The following is a 15701-nucleotide window of genomic DNA, read 5'->3' as shown; positions in this document are numbered from 1 at the left end:
ATTTGGGCAAACGAAAATGGCTATCAGTTTAATGTTAGCAAGTGCAAAGTTATGCACTTTGCCGTTGTGAGATTTCCAGCAGCATATGATATAGTACAAGAAACTGATGAGGCTAGGGATCTTGGTGTAATGATATGGATAGGAATTTGAAGTTCAAAGAGCTCATAGCAAAAGTTGCAAATACAACTCAGAGGATAATTGCAGTGTTAAAGCGAACCTTGACTTGTAAGGATAAGGTAGTCGTTTTGTCTCTTTATAAGGCTTTGATAAGACCACTCTTGGATTATTGTGCACAGATTTGGTCTGCTGGGTTCCAAGGAGATAAAGAAGCTGTGGAAAGGGTGCAAAGAGAAGTTACAAAGATTATATCTGAATTATGGGATTTAGATTATGAGGAGAGATTTGTGAGTATGTGGATTACAGATTCTGGTTAACAAGAGAAAGAGGGGTAATATGATAGAGGTCTATAAACTTGAGAATGGCTATTATAGGATATCGTTTGATGAAATTTTTCATTATATGGAAGGTGGGGAGAGAACACAGAGGGGTGGCATCTATGGAAGTTAAGTTTGTTCACAGTCAAGAAAGGAGTAAAAGCTAAGTTTTTCTCTCACAAAGCAGGGAGTGAGTGAAATAGTTTGCCTTTAGGGGTAGTGAGTGCATCTAGTGTGAATGAATTTAAGGGAAGTGACAGCTGGTTTGGGTAATGTATGGCCTCCTTCAATGCGTCCTTGAATCCCTGGAAGTCTAAGGTAATAATAACTATATTTATTGTATATATAATGTCTACAATAAATATTTTAATTTCATTCTACTTGAGTTTCATTCTTTGGAACACACAACATGCTGATTTTGAAGTCAATATACCATCATCAATCTACAAGAGGTCTCTGAAATATTCTAACCACCTCACATAAAATTATATATAAATGTCTGTCTGTATCAAACATAAAAGGTTGGATACAGACAAAGATGGGGGTTAACAATAGTAAATGCTCCATGAAACAAATTTACGTTTTTTTTTTCTTTTCTGTTTGACATCTTTAAAATGCTCTGACATGCAAATGATGAATCTTACCCATGGTTTCTTGAGTGGGTGGGGGTGAATATATTGGAAGTTGTAAGAACTTAGAGATATTGTAGAATAGAGTGAAATATACTTTTAAGTCATAACTTCGAAGAAACAGAAATTTGTACATAACACTGCAGATTAAGGGAGGATGACTGCACCTTTGAAGTCTTGTCTTGACCAACCACAGGATGATTGTGCAAAAAATCTTGATCATCTTGTACCCCATGCTTATCAAGAATATGGGTGAAGTAACAAAGTCCCCTCCCCAACGATGTTGGAGATGTTATAGGCTATGTCCTTTAGTATTCTGATTATTGCTATCTTCTGTAAGGGGTGGTAGAGAAAGGAAATATGGAGGAATCAACTAGTGTTGGTGGGTTTTCTGTACACTGATTAAGTCTTTTTTTTATTCTCAGACTTCTAGGAGAATATCAAGGAATATAAAGAATATTCCAGAAGTTTCAAGTTCAAGAGTAAACTTTATATCAGGATGTAGGTTGTTAAGATAGTTCTTGAAATCCTACAATTCTTTATTTCAATCTAGCCAGACAATGAAGATACTGTAACATACAGCAGCCAAATTTTAGATGTTTGGCGGTATCTTTCTATGACCCCCCCCCCCCAAAAAAAGGATTCCAGAAATGAAGATAGAGGGAATCCATAGCAAGATATTGTTTGGTCTTGGTACCTTTTCTTAAATTGGAAAAAAAAGTATTTTCTATATAGTGTCTGAACAGAAACATCTCAGCTTGCCAGAAGGTATGATTGTTCATCAAAAACAGTTTCACGAGAGAATGAAGATTTATTTCCTTCTTTCTCTCAATGAAGTATAAGCTGTTTTTGGTGAATGATTCTGTTTTTCTGATATGCAGTGCCACTAGGAGACAGACAGAGAGAGATCTGGCCAAATTAGAGATAGATAGCTCTACAGCAGGACTAAAGATACCTCCAATTTAGGAATCTTAGCAGCTCTGTAAATTCTTGGAATTAGTGGGGATTTTGAAGTAAGGTTTCCCCCCTCCCACCTCCCTTCTGGCCAGTTGCCGAGTTGTTGTTTTTTAATTTTTATTTATTTTTTATCAAGTCAGGTCCAAATCCAATGCTTAGTAGGTTAGTATTTTGGTGATATATTCTTCATAGTTGTTGAGAACTGATGCATTTCTTTTATTAGCCTTAATGATCATGATGTTAGTTATGACATAATTTTTCCAGTGCCGTCAGTTCTATTTTTGGAATATTTCTCCTTTTTTTTTCCTAAGTAACAAAGAAGCTGTATGAATGTAGATTAGGTCAGTTGAATCACTTAGTAATCTTCCCAATCTTTTTTTTTTTCTACACTGGTTATGATGTTTATTTTGGGGACACTATAAGAGGATAAAGCAAAAAATTAATCCCTTTGATAATAATTCTTCTCTGATTGAAACAAAGAATGCAAGAACAGATTTACTTACTCCAAGGTTGTAGTCAAATGCCAATTTTGTCTTTACCTGCTTATTCAGTGTACAGAAAGCCCACCAACACTGGTGGATGTCTCCATACTTTCTCTCACCACCATCCCAACAGAAGGCAGGAATAAACAGGGAAAAGACTCTGCTCTTTAGTGTCGCTAACATTTCTGGCCAGATAGGAAAAGAAATAAAGAACTCTGTTACTTCACCTTTCCCTTAATGGATATGGGCACAAAACAATCAACAAGATTTTACAAGCACATTCAAAACTTCAAGGGTGCAATCACCCTTCCTTATCTGCAATGTTACAGACAAAATCTCTCTTTCTTGAAAGTCATGACATAAGCATCTTTCACCCAACTATGCAAAATCTCCAGATTCTTACAGTGTGATATTTCCTCATCACCCCCACACCTCATGAAATTGTGGGAGGGGGGTCATGTGACATTTGTCATGTTGGTCAAACAGGATATTCCAGAGAGAGAGAGAGAGAGAGAGATCTGCATGTTGGAGCATTTTAAAAATGTCAGTAAAAAAACAAACAAACAAACACAGCTAAATATGGATTAACTTTTTACACAACCAATGAAGGCCATTTGATACTTGTAAAAAACAGAAATGCCTTAAATCAAACATTATTTTTCAAGAAATTTAAAGCTTCAAAATGCTGCACAGTCCTACTCAGTGCAAGATGAGCCAGTACATCATCTTGTCCACATTTGATCTCCATTCATCAAAAATCTCACATTTACAGACACATTACATAGCAGAATGCAAACAAAACCGACTAGTTCCTCTGTTTTCATATGTTAGTTGTCTATTTTAATTTTTATCCATTGTATTCTTTCATTGATTAACGTGATGCATTTTATGTCATCCCTAGTTGTTGTTTTTTTAAAAAACTTTTGTAATATAAGCACAATCCTGACAAAGTGCACTGTTGGCACACAAAACATTGTTTTTTTTTTTTAGTTTGGTAAAGTATTTTATGTTATTTCACAACATGCAATTATTATACTAGAAATTTCATAAACATCTTCACAACAACTAAAATCTAAAACTTATATAACAGGAAATGATATGTTACTTTTTGTCTTGTGCACTGATTGGAAGAAATTATATATGAAATAATAAGAACTTATCCTTTGATTTATGAAACTTTACTACAAATGAGAGCCTGTGTAGCTCAGTGGATGTGGCGTTTGCACACCACGGCGCTTGGCCGCACGAAGGAAGACTTGGTTTCGAGTCTAGTCAGTGACTAGAGGAAATTTTTCTAAGCCTTTTTTCGACTGGTTCCCGAGTAAGTCGATCTCTGGCACGGGCAAGCAGGTTTTTCCTCCCGGAAACTCGGGTTTTTCGTCCTGTATACTCAAGAAAATCGACCGTAGAACCCACATTATTTCAGACATTAAATATATATTGTGTTAGGGTTAGGGACCACGAGATGGCGGCACATTTGAGCCGTCTCTCTTCACTGTGTATCGCTTAATTAGTGATAGCCTTGGGCCATCTATCTCTGATTGATACCAGTGGAGATTGAACTGCCCACTCAGTCTCCAAAAGTTAGATAGGGCTAAATGGCCTCGCCTACTCCCGTATACGGGAATAAAAAGGCATTAGTTACTAATTACTAATGCCTTTTTATAAAATACAAATTACTAATGTGTACCCTCAAGGAGTGTACAGGACAGATACTATAATACTATGTAAAAAAATCACATTATACTAACTTCCTATTGACAATTTTCCTTCAAATTAATCTGTTATCAGTCAGAGCTTTAATACTGTCAGATCTTATATTTTAATTCTTTGAAAAAACTTATTACTCCATCAAATCTCTAAATCTTGGCCTTCCTCTAATTCTTTTTCCTGTATTCTCATATCAACAGCTGCTTTACTAATCTTTCCTCTCCCATTTTGTTTAAGTAACATGCCACCTGAGATTAGCTCTGTTCATATACTCCTGAATGCTCACAATGTCAAATTGCTAATATTTTCATTTTTAATATTCTACCATTGCTGTCATCTGTTCACTCCCCTAATTTTTTTTCCAGAACTCTCATATCTGTAGTCTCCAGTCTTTGATCAACTGTTATATTTCCAACCCCACTCTCAGATATATAAGTTAAAATTGGTTTGCACATAGTCTTGTTACAGGTTGACTAATTTCATTCTTACTTATAAATTTATTCAGCTAGCTACCTATTCAAAATGTAGCTAATATTTTCAATGCCTATGCCTATTTTCATAGTATCGTTTTATTGCTGGTTTTCATAGGAAATTTGTTGCAGCAGTTATTCAATTGGGAGTGCTTAAGTGTCAAAGCTGTATAACTGAGAGGAGACCACCACAGAGCCTTCAAAAGAATGCGGAGAACCGACTAGGGCTTCTGACCTAGTGTCCAATCCTCACCTTCTTGTGGTGCACCCCGTTGGGTATCTAACTGGATACTGAACAAACGAGGATGGGCTAGCAATTTGGGGACTTAGCCGACCAAACTGTATTCTTATTGGCTAAGCCAATAAGAATACAGTTTGCACCAAAACCAAAATATAGAATGATGGTACAACATGACAGAATTTCGTGCAGGCTGGGGCATCACCCAGCTAAACAAGGCCCTGGTTGTTTCTGCCAGGGAACCAGGGCAAACAGCGAAGTCAGCTACTGGAATAAATCCTACAACGCACCCCAACTCAACATCACCAGAGTTCAAAATTGGTACTATCAACATAAGAAGCCTGAATGGCAAAGAAATGGAGCTAGCTGAGGAATTGATAAGTACCAGATCGACATAATAGGGGTGACTGAAACAAAAAAGGCAAAAACTGGTGAGATCTTTCTGAGCAATAAATACAAAATGTTATATTCAGGCAATGACAATCAAGGAAAAAAAAGGTGTAGCCATAGTATTCAACACGAAATATGAGGCTAATCTTGAATGGCAGGTAGTCTCAAGTAGAGCGATGTGGGCAAATATGAGAATGGGAACTGGACAATGAAACGTATTTGTGCCTATGGTCCCACAGAAGGTTCTAATAAGGTAGAAGTGGAGGAATTTTTTTGAGGCTTTAGAGAAAGCAACTGACACAATGAAAAAGGAAAAGTTGTTCCTTGTTGGGGATGGGATCTAAATAGCAGAGTAAGAAATGATTGTCAGACATACAAAAATATTTTGGAAAAATTTGGAGAAAAGAGCAAAGCTAATAATAATGGCAAATACCTTTTGAATATCTGCTCAGGACATGGACTGGTTATTACTAACACAATGTTCCAAATAAAAATGTGCACAAATTCACATGGAGAGAAGAGGCAAGGAATAAGAAAAGTCTCATTGACTATATTACTGTTGATAGTGACATTTTCTCCCTGGTGCAGGACACCAGAGTGTACAGAGGATTTCAAATTGGAAGTGATCACTATTTAGTCTTGAGCAGGATAAAATTGAATTTCATATTGAAAACAAGAACATGTAAGAAAGTTTTAAAGGAAATAAAAGTTGAGCAACTCTCAGATGTGAACTGTAGACTAAATTTTCATAAACATTATTCAAGAAAGAATGAAAGAGTTTGAGAACAGAAACCAAACCTTGGAGATTCAGTGGCAGGTCCTGAGGAAAACACTGATTGATTCAGCCAGAAAAGATAGAAAAATCAGAACTCCATAGTGGACACAGGAAGTTAAAAAGGCAGTGAAAGAAAAGAAAAAAGCATATCAAAAGTTCATGGCAAATAAGTCAGCTTGTGCTCTTAGAGAATACAGAGACAAATGTAAGAAAGCTAAATACTGTGTAAAACTAGCTAAACAAGTTATGGGAAGACTTTGGTAAGAACATAGAAAATAAATATCAAGAAGGGGAAGATATTATGGAGGTTATTGAAGAAGCTCAGAAATGGAGGAAAGAGTGCTGTAATTAGAGATGATAAAGGTGCCATGAAAACAGGAGAAAAAAATATCCTTGAAGTATGGAGTAATTTCTTTGAAAAATTGCTAAATGAAACAAGCAGTGATGACAGCACTGTGGTAAAAAACACTCAACAGGCATGTAGTCAGGAATACATATCCATACTTGAAGTATAAAAAGCAATCAAACGCCTGAAATGTGGAAAGGTAGCAGAAATAGATGATATTCAACCAGAAATGCTCAATCATGGAAGTATAAAAGTCTTACAGTGCCTGCACTGCATAGTCCAGAATGCCTGGACAGAGGAACAAATTCTGGATGATTGGAGTAGAGATCTCATAGTACCCATATATAAAAAGGAAAATAAAACTGAATGTGAGAATTACAGAGGCATTTCTCTACTGAGTGTTCCTGGTAAGATATATGCAAGTGTACTTGAGAAACAGTTGGAGAAGGATTGTGGAAGAGAAGCTAGATGAAGAAAAAGCTGGATTCAGGTCAAATAGAGGCTGTTAGGATCAGATTTTTACTTTATGAACAAATAGTTGAAAAATCATGGGAATATAACAAAGATCTGTATTTAAGTTTTGTAGATCTGGAAAAGGCATATGACAAGGTACCAAGAGAGAAGCTATTCAAAATGCTACAGTTATATGGTATCAATGGGGCATTATATCAAGCAATACTTAGTTTCATTTGAGTTGTAAGTCAGCAGTTAGAAGTGAAGGAAGTATAGGAAGATGGTTTAATGTTACTTCTGGTGTCAGACAAGAATGTACATTATCCCTCTTTGTTATTCATTATCTATATGGATCACATTACGAAGGAAAGTGGTATTAAACCAATGATATCAAATTGGAGATGTTAATCTCAGCTCTTTGCTTTATGTGGGTGATGTTATACTTGTAAATAAATCTGCTATAAGTCTGCAAGATTCCCTATTTAAATTGAATAACTGTTGTAACAGATATGGAATGATGGTCAGCAATAACAAGACAAAGACAATGAAAATAGGCAGAAGCATTGAAAATATCAACTGCATTGTGAATGGAGAACTTATAGAACAAGTAAAACATTTCAGTAAAACCTTAGGCACGATTTTTAGTGAAGATGGTAAATTAAATATGAAAATAGACAACAGAATCAACAAAGCTGGTATGGTAGGAAGTCAAATGAATAAATTCATATGGAATAAGAGAGAAGTTAGTCAAAACACTAAATTAGCTGTATACAATACAGTGTTCACACCAATTTTAACTTATGGATCTGAGAGCTGGGTCAGAAGTAAAACACTTGACCAAAGATTAGAGACAGCAGATATGAGAGTCCCGAGAAAGATTAGGGGCATGAATTGATGCCATCTGTTCATCATATTAAAAATGAGGATAATAGGAAAGAACTTGACATTGTCAGCATCCAGAAATGCATTCGCAGAGCTAATCTCAGGTGGTATGGTCACTTAAACAGAATGGGAGAGGAAAGATTAGCAAAACAAGTGTTCTCGCCCAGTTGGCAGGAAAACCACCCAGAGGAAGACCAAGATATAGGTGGATGGATATAGTAAAAAGTGCCTTAGAAGATAGAAATATAAGCTCTGATAATGTTGGAGTCTTGACAGGTTTGGAAGAAAATTGTAGATAGGAAGTTAGTAATGATGTAAATTTGTCATGTAGTACTATCATATCCTGTAAACCCCTTGAGGGTCATCAGGAATATATTGAAGATGATGAGTTATTCAATTTAGGTGAAGGAATCCAGCAGACGTGTAATATTTATTGAAGAGTATAATATCGTCTACATAAAGAGATGAGATGAACATCTCTAATTTTGATATCAGGCCTAATACTACTTTCCTTCATAATGTGATCTGTATTGAATGTACTTCAATACAGACTTTTTTTTGTTGTTGTTGCAGGCCAAATATATAATTTATATATTATGATGAACATATGATATTTATATTTTTACAGTCTATTATATAAACAGCTGTACATTGATAAAAAATAAAAAAACTTACAACCATAGAGGTGATACATAAATAAAGTTAATGTATAATGTAGGAAGTTTATTTTTCACTTGGTTAGACTATAATAAATTTAGTTTAATCTTTTATCCAAGTGTAAGCAAACAAAGTTTGTGCCCGAAAATGTCTTCAGGACTGAGGTAAGGTAGTGCAACACCACCAACACCACTAAGGTAGTGCTACCTTATCTAAGTCCTTAACATATTTTCAGGTGCAAACTTTGTTTGCTTACACTTGGGTAAAGGATTAAACTAAATTTATTAAATGCATAATGTGTAATAATTTATATATTTATAATATAATAATTCAAAAAATAAAACAAAAACTGATAGATGTATAACATACTTATAAGAATTAGATAAGGAGATATTTATGGGCAAATTAAATGTATTTTTTCATATAACCCTTCAAAATATGATTAAGTTAATTAAAAAATAAAAGATAATGGTTAAAAGAAAAGTAGATGATCATTAGATGTGACTTTCCCACAATCAAATTTATTAAACAAAACAAACACTGCATATGGAATCAGCTGAACAACATGACAAGTGTAAACCAAATGACTGTGGGGCAACAGCTAAGAAACACATTTTATAAAATGCTGAGTAAGTGGGAACAGAGAACATCTCCATGATTATAGTAAAAAAAAAAAAAAAGGGTATGACCATATTTTACTTTATTCACTTTATAATTATTGCATTATATGTTACACATCATGTAATAGGTGCTTTTTTGTTCCCCCCCCCCAACAATACTTAATATTGGTTTTATCTATAAAAAATATATTTAAAACTCTCATATCTAAAAATTCTGAATTTCATTATAAACTGGAAGGGTAATTTGAAAGTGTCTGTTATCAAGATTTTGAATGTAGGCTGTAGGATGCATATACCTGATACAAATGATGAAAACAGTGGTGATAATGTGCACCTGTGTCTCAGACCTGATTTTATATTAATCCATCTTCCTGTACCTTCTTTTTTTAATACCACAATCAAATGGTATTAAACAAACACTGCATATGGAATCAACTGAACAACATGATAAGTGTAAACTAAATGACTGTGGGGCGACAGCTAAGAAACATTTTATAAAATGTGTTTCATAGTCTGTATTTAAGTTAACAGCTGTTAACTTAAAATGAGCTGTGCTCAATACAATACCCATTTACAACATATTATTGTAGCATTTCAAACAGCTATTCTCCAAGTTTTCCTTCCCCAGTGTTTCTTACCCTCTCCTCAAGGTACATATGCATAAATCTTACCTGAAACATTCAGTAGAGAATTTCTGCAACTCACATACACTTTCCTTTTTTTTTCTCTATTTTTATTTATTTGAATACATCAATTTTATTTATTTAATATGCCAAAGACAGAAATACCAGCTTGGTGTTTCTGTCTTTGGTGTATCTGTGTATCAAAGACAGAAACACCAAGTCAGCATTACATAGCCTCCACTTCTCCCAAGAGCTCCGAAGACACTGTCGAAACGGCTCATACCCCTGCTACTCCCACCCTTCTGGAAAAAATTTATATTTTTTGCAGAAGGGTGGGAATAACCCCCCTTTCCTTCAGTCATATTTCCTTCCTTTAACAGCAGATGAATGTATATCGCCACAAGCCAGGATGCCACTGAATAAGAAGACAGCCAGCAACATCCTACAAAGGTATGTCCGAATTTTTCCTCCTACATATTCTTCATATACGAGGGTGGTCTGAAAAGTTCTCTGCCTTGACCGTAGATGGCAACACTATCGGCACGATTTTTTTTTTTTAAGTTGGTACATCTGTCATGAGCATCCATGTGAAATTGCAAGTCATTCTATCAAGTAGTTTGTTTTATATAGCTATCTGAAGCAAAAGTATTGTCTGTATCCCTTAAAATGTATAAAATTGAGTATCATGCGGTTATAAAATTCTTTGTAAAAGAAGGTTTAATGCCAAAAGAAATTCATTCAAAGTTCATAAAAGTTTATGGGCTCTCCTTTGTTTTTGACAATTAATAAATGGGCTGCTGAGTTTAAACGTGGCTGCCTTGAAGATGATCCACGTGAAGGATGTCCAAAAAGTGTAACAACAAAAGAAATCATTGATCAAGTGCATGATATGGTATTGGATGACTGGTGAGTCAAAGTGTGTGAAATTGCTGAGACTATAGGCATTTCAAAAGAACGTGTAGGATATATTTTGCATGAAGAATTGCAAATGAAAAGGCTTTGCAAAAGATGGGTGCCGTGTTTGCTCACAGCAAATCAAAAACGCACTCACATGAAAATCTATGAACAGTGCTTGGAGCATTTTAACAAGAATAAAACTGATTTTGTGTGTCAATTTATTACTATGGATGAGACTTGGATTCACCATTACACACCACAGTCCAAACAGCGAACAGAAGCCAGTTATTCAATGCAAAGAAGACAAAGTCAGTTCCATCAGCAGGAAAGGTCATGGCATCGGTGATTTGGGATGCTAAAGGCATTTTATTTATTAATTATCTTGAAAAGGGTAAAACAATAACCAGGGAATATTATTGGTTCAGAGGTCAATGCACAAGTAAGGTGTCCTCGTTACCTCCAATTGGTGAGAGCGATCATGTAGTATTATCTTGGGAGGTTGCAAAATTTGTGGATTTTTCTCTTAAGAAGGGGTATATATGGAACTACAGGTTAGGTAATTATAACAAGTTTTGGAGTGAGCTTACAGCCATCCCATAGTAGAACATTTTGCAGGGGAAAGATGTTAGCAGTGCATGGGATAAAATCAGCAGGTATCTGAGGAAGGCAATATCAGAATGTATTCCCATGGTCAGGAAGACAAACAAGGTAGGTGTTAGATGGACGAGTAGTAGTATCAGGCTTGATCTGCAAAACAATAAAATGTTATGGAAAATTTACAAGAAGAAAGGCGATCAGTACACCCATGAGCAGTACAAGGCTCAAGCTAGGAAAGTTACCAGCATAGTAAGAAAAGCTAAATCAGATTATGAGAAGACCTTAGCCAAGGAGATCAAGGGTAATCCCAAAGAGTTCTTCCGCTATGTGGCAAGTAAAAGGAAGAATGACTTTGAAAGGATAACCTTAGTGGGTGCTGATGATATTAGGTGACCAATTCAGATGTAATTCTAGTGGAAATGTTGGGTATGCATTATTACTAAATATTTTAGGGAAATAACAACGTAGACTAGGATATACATTAAAATAACTTTTTAATACAAATCCAATATTTCGGCAACGTCACGTTGCCATTTTCAACAGGAACTTGTGAGCAAGACACGTGCACGCAGGCACAGCAAACAATAAATGAGGATGAAGCACTAAAGACCAACCCCCCCCTCCCCAGACCTACCTGGTGTATACCAGGTCCCTTGCAGCTGTAAGCTGTCCTACTTTGGCCAAACAGGCAGGACAGCCAATATCAGAATTACAGAACACAAGGGACAACATCTGGTTCCACCAATACAGCCACTCTGGTCTTGCAGACCATGCTCTGGATACTTGCCATAGAATACGGTGGAAGAAAGCCACGATCATTCACTGTAGTAAATACAGGTATGAAAGGCTTTTCATGGAATCAGCCTCAGCCCTAAGAAACAATCCAAACCTCAACAAATTTGGCTGCATAAGACTGCCTCAAATTTGGGAAACCTACATCAGAAGACCTCAACCCAATTGCCCAAGAATACCAACATTGCCCGCTAGGGGGCACCAGTAGGACTTTAGGAGAAAGAACAGCTTCCTGCTTCGTCCTCATTTACTGTTTGCTGTGCCTGCATGTGTCTTGCTCACAAGTTCCTGTTGAAAATGGCAACGTGACGTTGCCAAAATATTGGATTTGTATTTAAAAGTTATTTTAATGTATATCCTAGTCTACGTTGTTATTTCTCTAAACTATTTAGTAACAATTCAGATGTAATAGTAGAGTTACTGAGTGATCACTTTTCAAAAGTCTATCACCCAAGTGAGGATATCTCTCGTACCTGTAGCAATAACTAATGTGAGAATTGAAGTTAATAAATCAGAGGTACTTAGTATATTGCAGAATTTAAATACAAACACTGCTGTAGGCTTAGATGGAATGTTAGCTTGGGTGTTGCGTGAATGTGCAAAGGAATTGTCAACGCCTCTTACTTGGTTATTTACCTTAAGTTTGAACTCTGGTATAGTTCCTAGGGAGTGGAAGGAAGGCAAAGTTGCATAAAGGTGGCTCTAAAATTGCAATAGTTAATTACAGACCTATCACCATCTCGGGTGTAGTGGTAAAAGTATTAGAAAAGTTGGTTAAAGACAGAATTCAAGAATGGGTGGATCAGAATATGATACACTATAGGGGGACCAACATGGTTTTGTTAAAGGTCGATTCTGCCTTAGCAATTTATTAACTTTTTACCAATTATATTATATATTTGGTTTAATCCTTTATTCAAGTGTAAGCAAACAAAGTTTGTGCCTGAAGTATTTTCAGAACTGGGGCAACTCGTGGTAAAGGTGGTTATAAGTTCTGATCACTTGCCTTAGTATCCCATATTACAAAGCACATTTTCTTGTGGACATGTATAATGCTATGCATTAAGGGAAGGGTCACTACCCAGACCGGTTTCGACCTTTATTGATATCCTGTCAGTGGGAGTCAGACCCAGATGTGGTGATACTAAGGAGGAAGTAATGCAGAAGTCATATCACCATATACCAGTTGCCAAAATGTGTCAACACCTTATTATTAAAATTCTCTGGATTAGAGATAGCTGATGGAAGTTTTTTCACTTGGCTATGCTACCAGTTATATATTTAGTAGTATCACTGGTTCCCATTGATGAGGCTTCAATAAAGGTCAAAACCGGTCTGGGTAGTGAACCTTCCCTTAATGCATAGCATTATACATGTCCGCAAGGAGATGTGCTTCGCATTATGGGATACTAAGGCAAGTGATCAGAACTTATACCACCTTTACCATGAGTTGCCCCAGTCCTGAAAATACTTCGGGCACAAACTTTGTTTGCTTACACTTTGATAAAGGATTAAACCAAATATATAATTGGTTGCATAGCCAAGTGAAAAAACTTCCATCATCTTATTAACTTTTTATAATAGAATGACATCCGAGTTGGACAAAGGAAATGGCTACACAGTGGTACGTCTGGATTTTGCTAAGGCTTTTGACAGGATACCCCCATGGAATATTGTTGCGCAAATTGGAGCAGATGGGGATGGATACTAAACTGGTGATATGGATAAGAGAATGGCTCAGGGAGAGATACCAGAAAGTGGTGTATGAAGGAGCAGAGTCCAGGATGAGGCAGGTGACCAGTGGTGTGCCTCAGGGCTCTGTGCTTGGGCTGTTAGTTTTTTCAATTGAAGGTGAATTAGGAAAAATCTCATATGGAGATAGCAGGATTCCCCCCCCCCACACACACAAAAAAAAAAACTTGGGTTTTTCATCCTGCATGCACGCAACTTGGCCAGAAAATTGGGCAAGAGATGCTGATGGGAGCAGATAATTACTAGTGGAATTGTATAGATATAGGATTGAGTATCGTGGAGTGGTGACACCTTCAAGGACTCATCCAAGAGTCCTTGGAGGTGTCACATAATAAGATCATGTGACACCAAGCAACATATCTAATGCTATTAGATCTGTTGGTTCTCCCAATCATTTAATAACATGCATGTGTATGTGCACATGATATTCAATATTCACCTGGAAAAAAAAAGTCAATGTCACATTATAATCATGACAGTTAAGACAGCAAATTTCAAAATAATAAGGAAAAAACATATTTAGAAAAACAAACTTACCAGGAACCAGTAAATATTCAGTACTTGAAGAATCCATAACAGAATGTTCACTATAGAAGCAAATGGCAATTGAATTTGCTTGGCTAAAACCACAGAACTCCCTGTATATATAACTTTAAGTGGATACCAATACAATCGTGACAAAAACCTACAGAAAAAAAGATATGTGTTCTTCTCAAACTTTAATAAAATCCCACTGATATACATATAATTAATATGTGCATTCAAATTTAGTAACTCCATCTTATAGAATATAGAAATCTCTGCAGTGTGCGCATGGATCTGCATGTTTCTCCAATGGTTAAGATATGACCAGAAAAGAAAGCTTATAAAATAAGTTGGCCCTTTGTTATTTAGGATTCACGAACATCATCATTCCTTATTATAGTTTTAAGCTAAATATCGGAATAAAAAACAGAAGGATGTAACTAAGCAGATCGCGGTTGTTAGTATAAATCATCTATCTCCATCAATCACTTATAAAGTGATGGAAGGATAGTTTGGTAAAGAGAAGAAGCAAAGTACATTTGTTCTTGAAGTGAGGAAAAGGGTCTTAGAAAACTTTGGTAACAGGGATAGAAGAGGTCGAGCCTAGAGAACAGATTTGCAATGGAAGCAGGATAAACCAAGAAATTTGAGTCAACAGAAGGCAAAGGAACAAGAAGGAACAGAAAAAACAGGAAGCTGAAAGTATATGGAGATAGATTGATAAAGACAAGGAAAAAGGAAAATAATTAAAAGCAAACAGAAACAAAGCAAGAAAAAAAGAGAAGAGGAAGAATAATAAAATGAATATAGCTTCCAAAAGTTTAAATGAAGATGTTTCCTTTTTTCTTTATACCAAACAAATTAGTTGCTTCCACCAACCCCCCCCATCTCTGCACATCTCTTTCAAATATACAGATTATAGTAATGCTCTTTATATTTGGAATTACCTCTGAAAAAATAGCTGGAAACATTAAAAGAAATATAATCTCTGCACTACTTTCAAACCTCATATGAAGCTAGATGCCTTTATCCACTCTCCAAAGGATTAACTCCCTCTGCTCTCTATTCCAGGAGTGTACAAGGTTCCTTTTTCTTGCAGCTTGTCATATTATGGACAAACTGAGAGATCTGCCTTCAAGAACACAAGAAATACACCTGCCACCACTAGTTGACTGTGCCTTGGACACCTTGTACAGAATCAAATAGAAAAAACTACTACACTTCATCTCAGTGCATAAAAGTTTTTATTTTTTTATTTTATTTTTTTGAATCAGCAGCAGATTTAATAAAAATCAGCCCAATCTATGGGGTTGTGCTAAATCCCTTAAATTCCAAAATTTAGGAAACAAATTCTTAGAACTCCCACTAAACAGTTAAGATATAAATTAAGGCTATAAATGATGCTGGTCTCAGGACTTGAGACTAACTTTTTTGTGTACCGTTTCTTCCATTAAACCTAATTATGAGTGAAT

General features: G+C 35.9%; 1 protein-coding gene across 1 annotated transcript in view; it reads right to left on the bottom strand.

Annotated features, from left to right (window-relative positions):
* LOC150093845 (ceramide synthase 1-like) overlaps nt 1-15701 on the bottom strand; it is a 94075-nt gene that overhangs the window by 16660 nt on the left and 61714 nt on the right. Inside the window, exon 5 of the mRNA XM_090412873.1 lies at nt 14242-14389. Coding sequence (XP_090268999.1) covers nt 14242-14389 — 148 coding nt within the window. The remainder of the gene's footprint in view (nt 1-14241; nt 14390-15701) is intronic.

The sequence above is a fragment of the Typopeltis vanoorti genome, chromosome 23, assembly GCF_054136105.1.
Source record: "Typopeltis vanoorti isolate ZY-2024b chromosome 23, IOZ_Tvanoo_1.0, whole genome shotgun sequence".
Lineage (NCBI taxonomy): Eukaryota > Metazoa > Arthropoda > Arachnida > Uropygi > Thelyphonidae > Typopeltis > Typopeltis vanoorti.
Note: the sequence above shows the minus strand (reverse complement) of the source record. Positions and strands in the feature narration are given on the sequence as shown.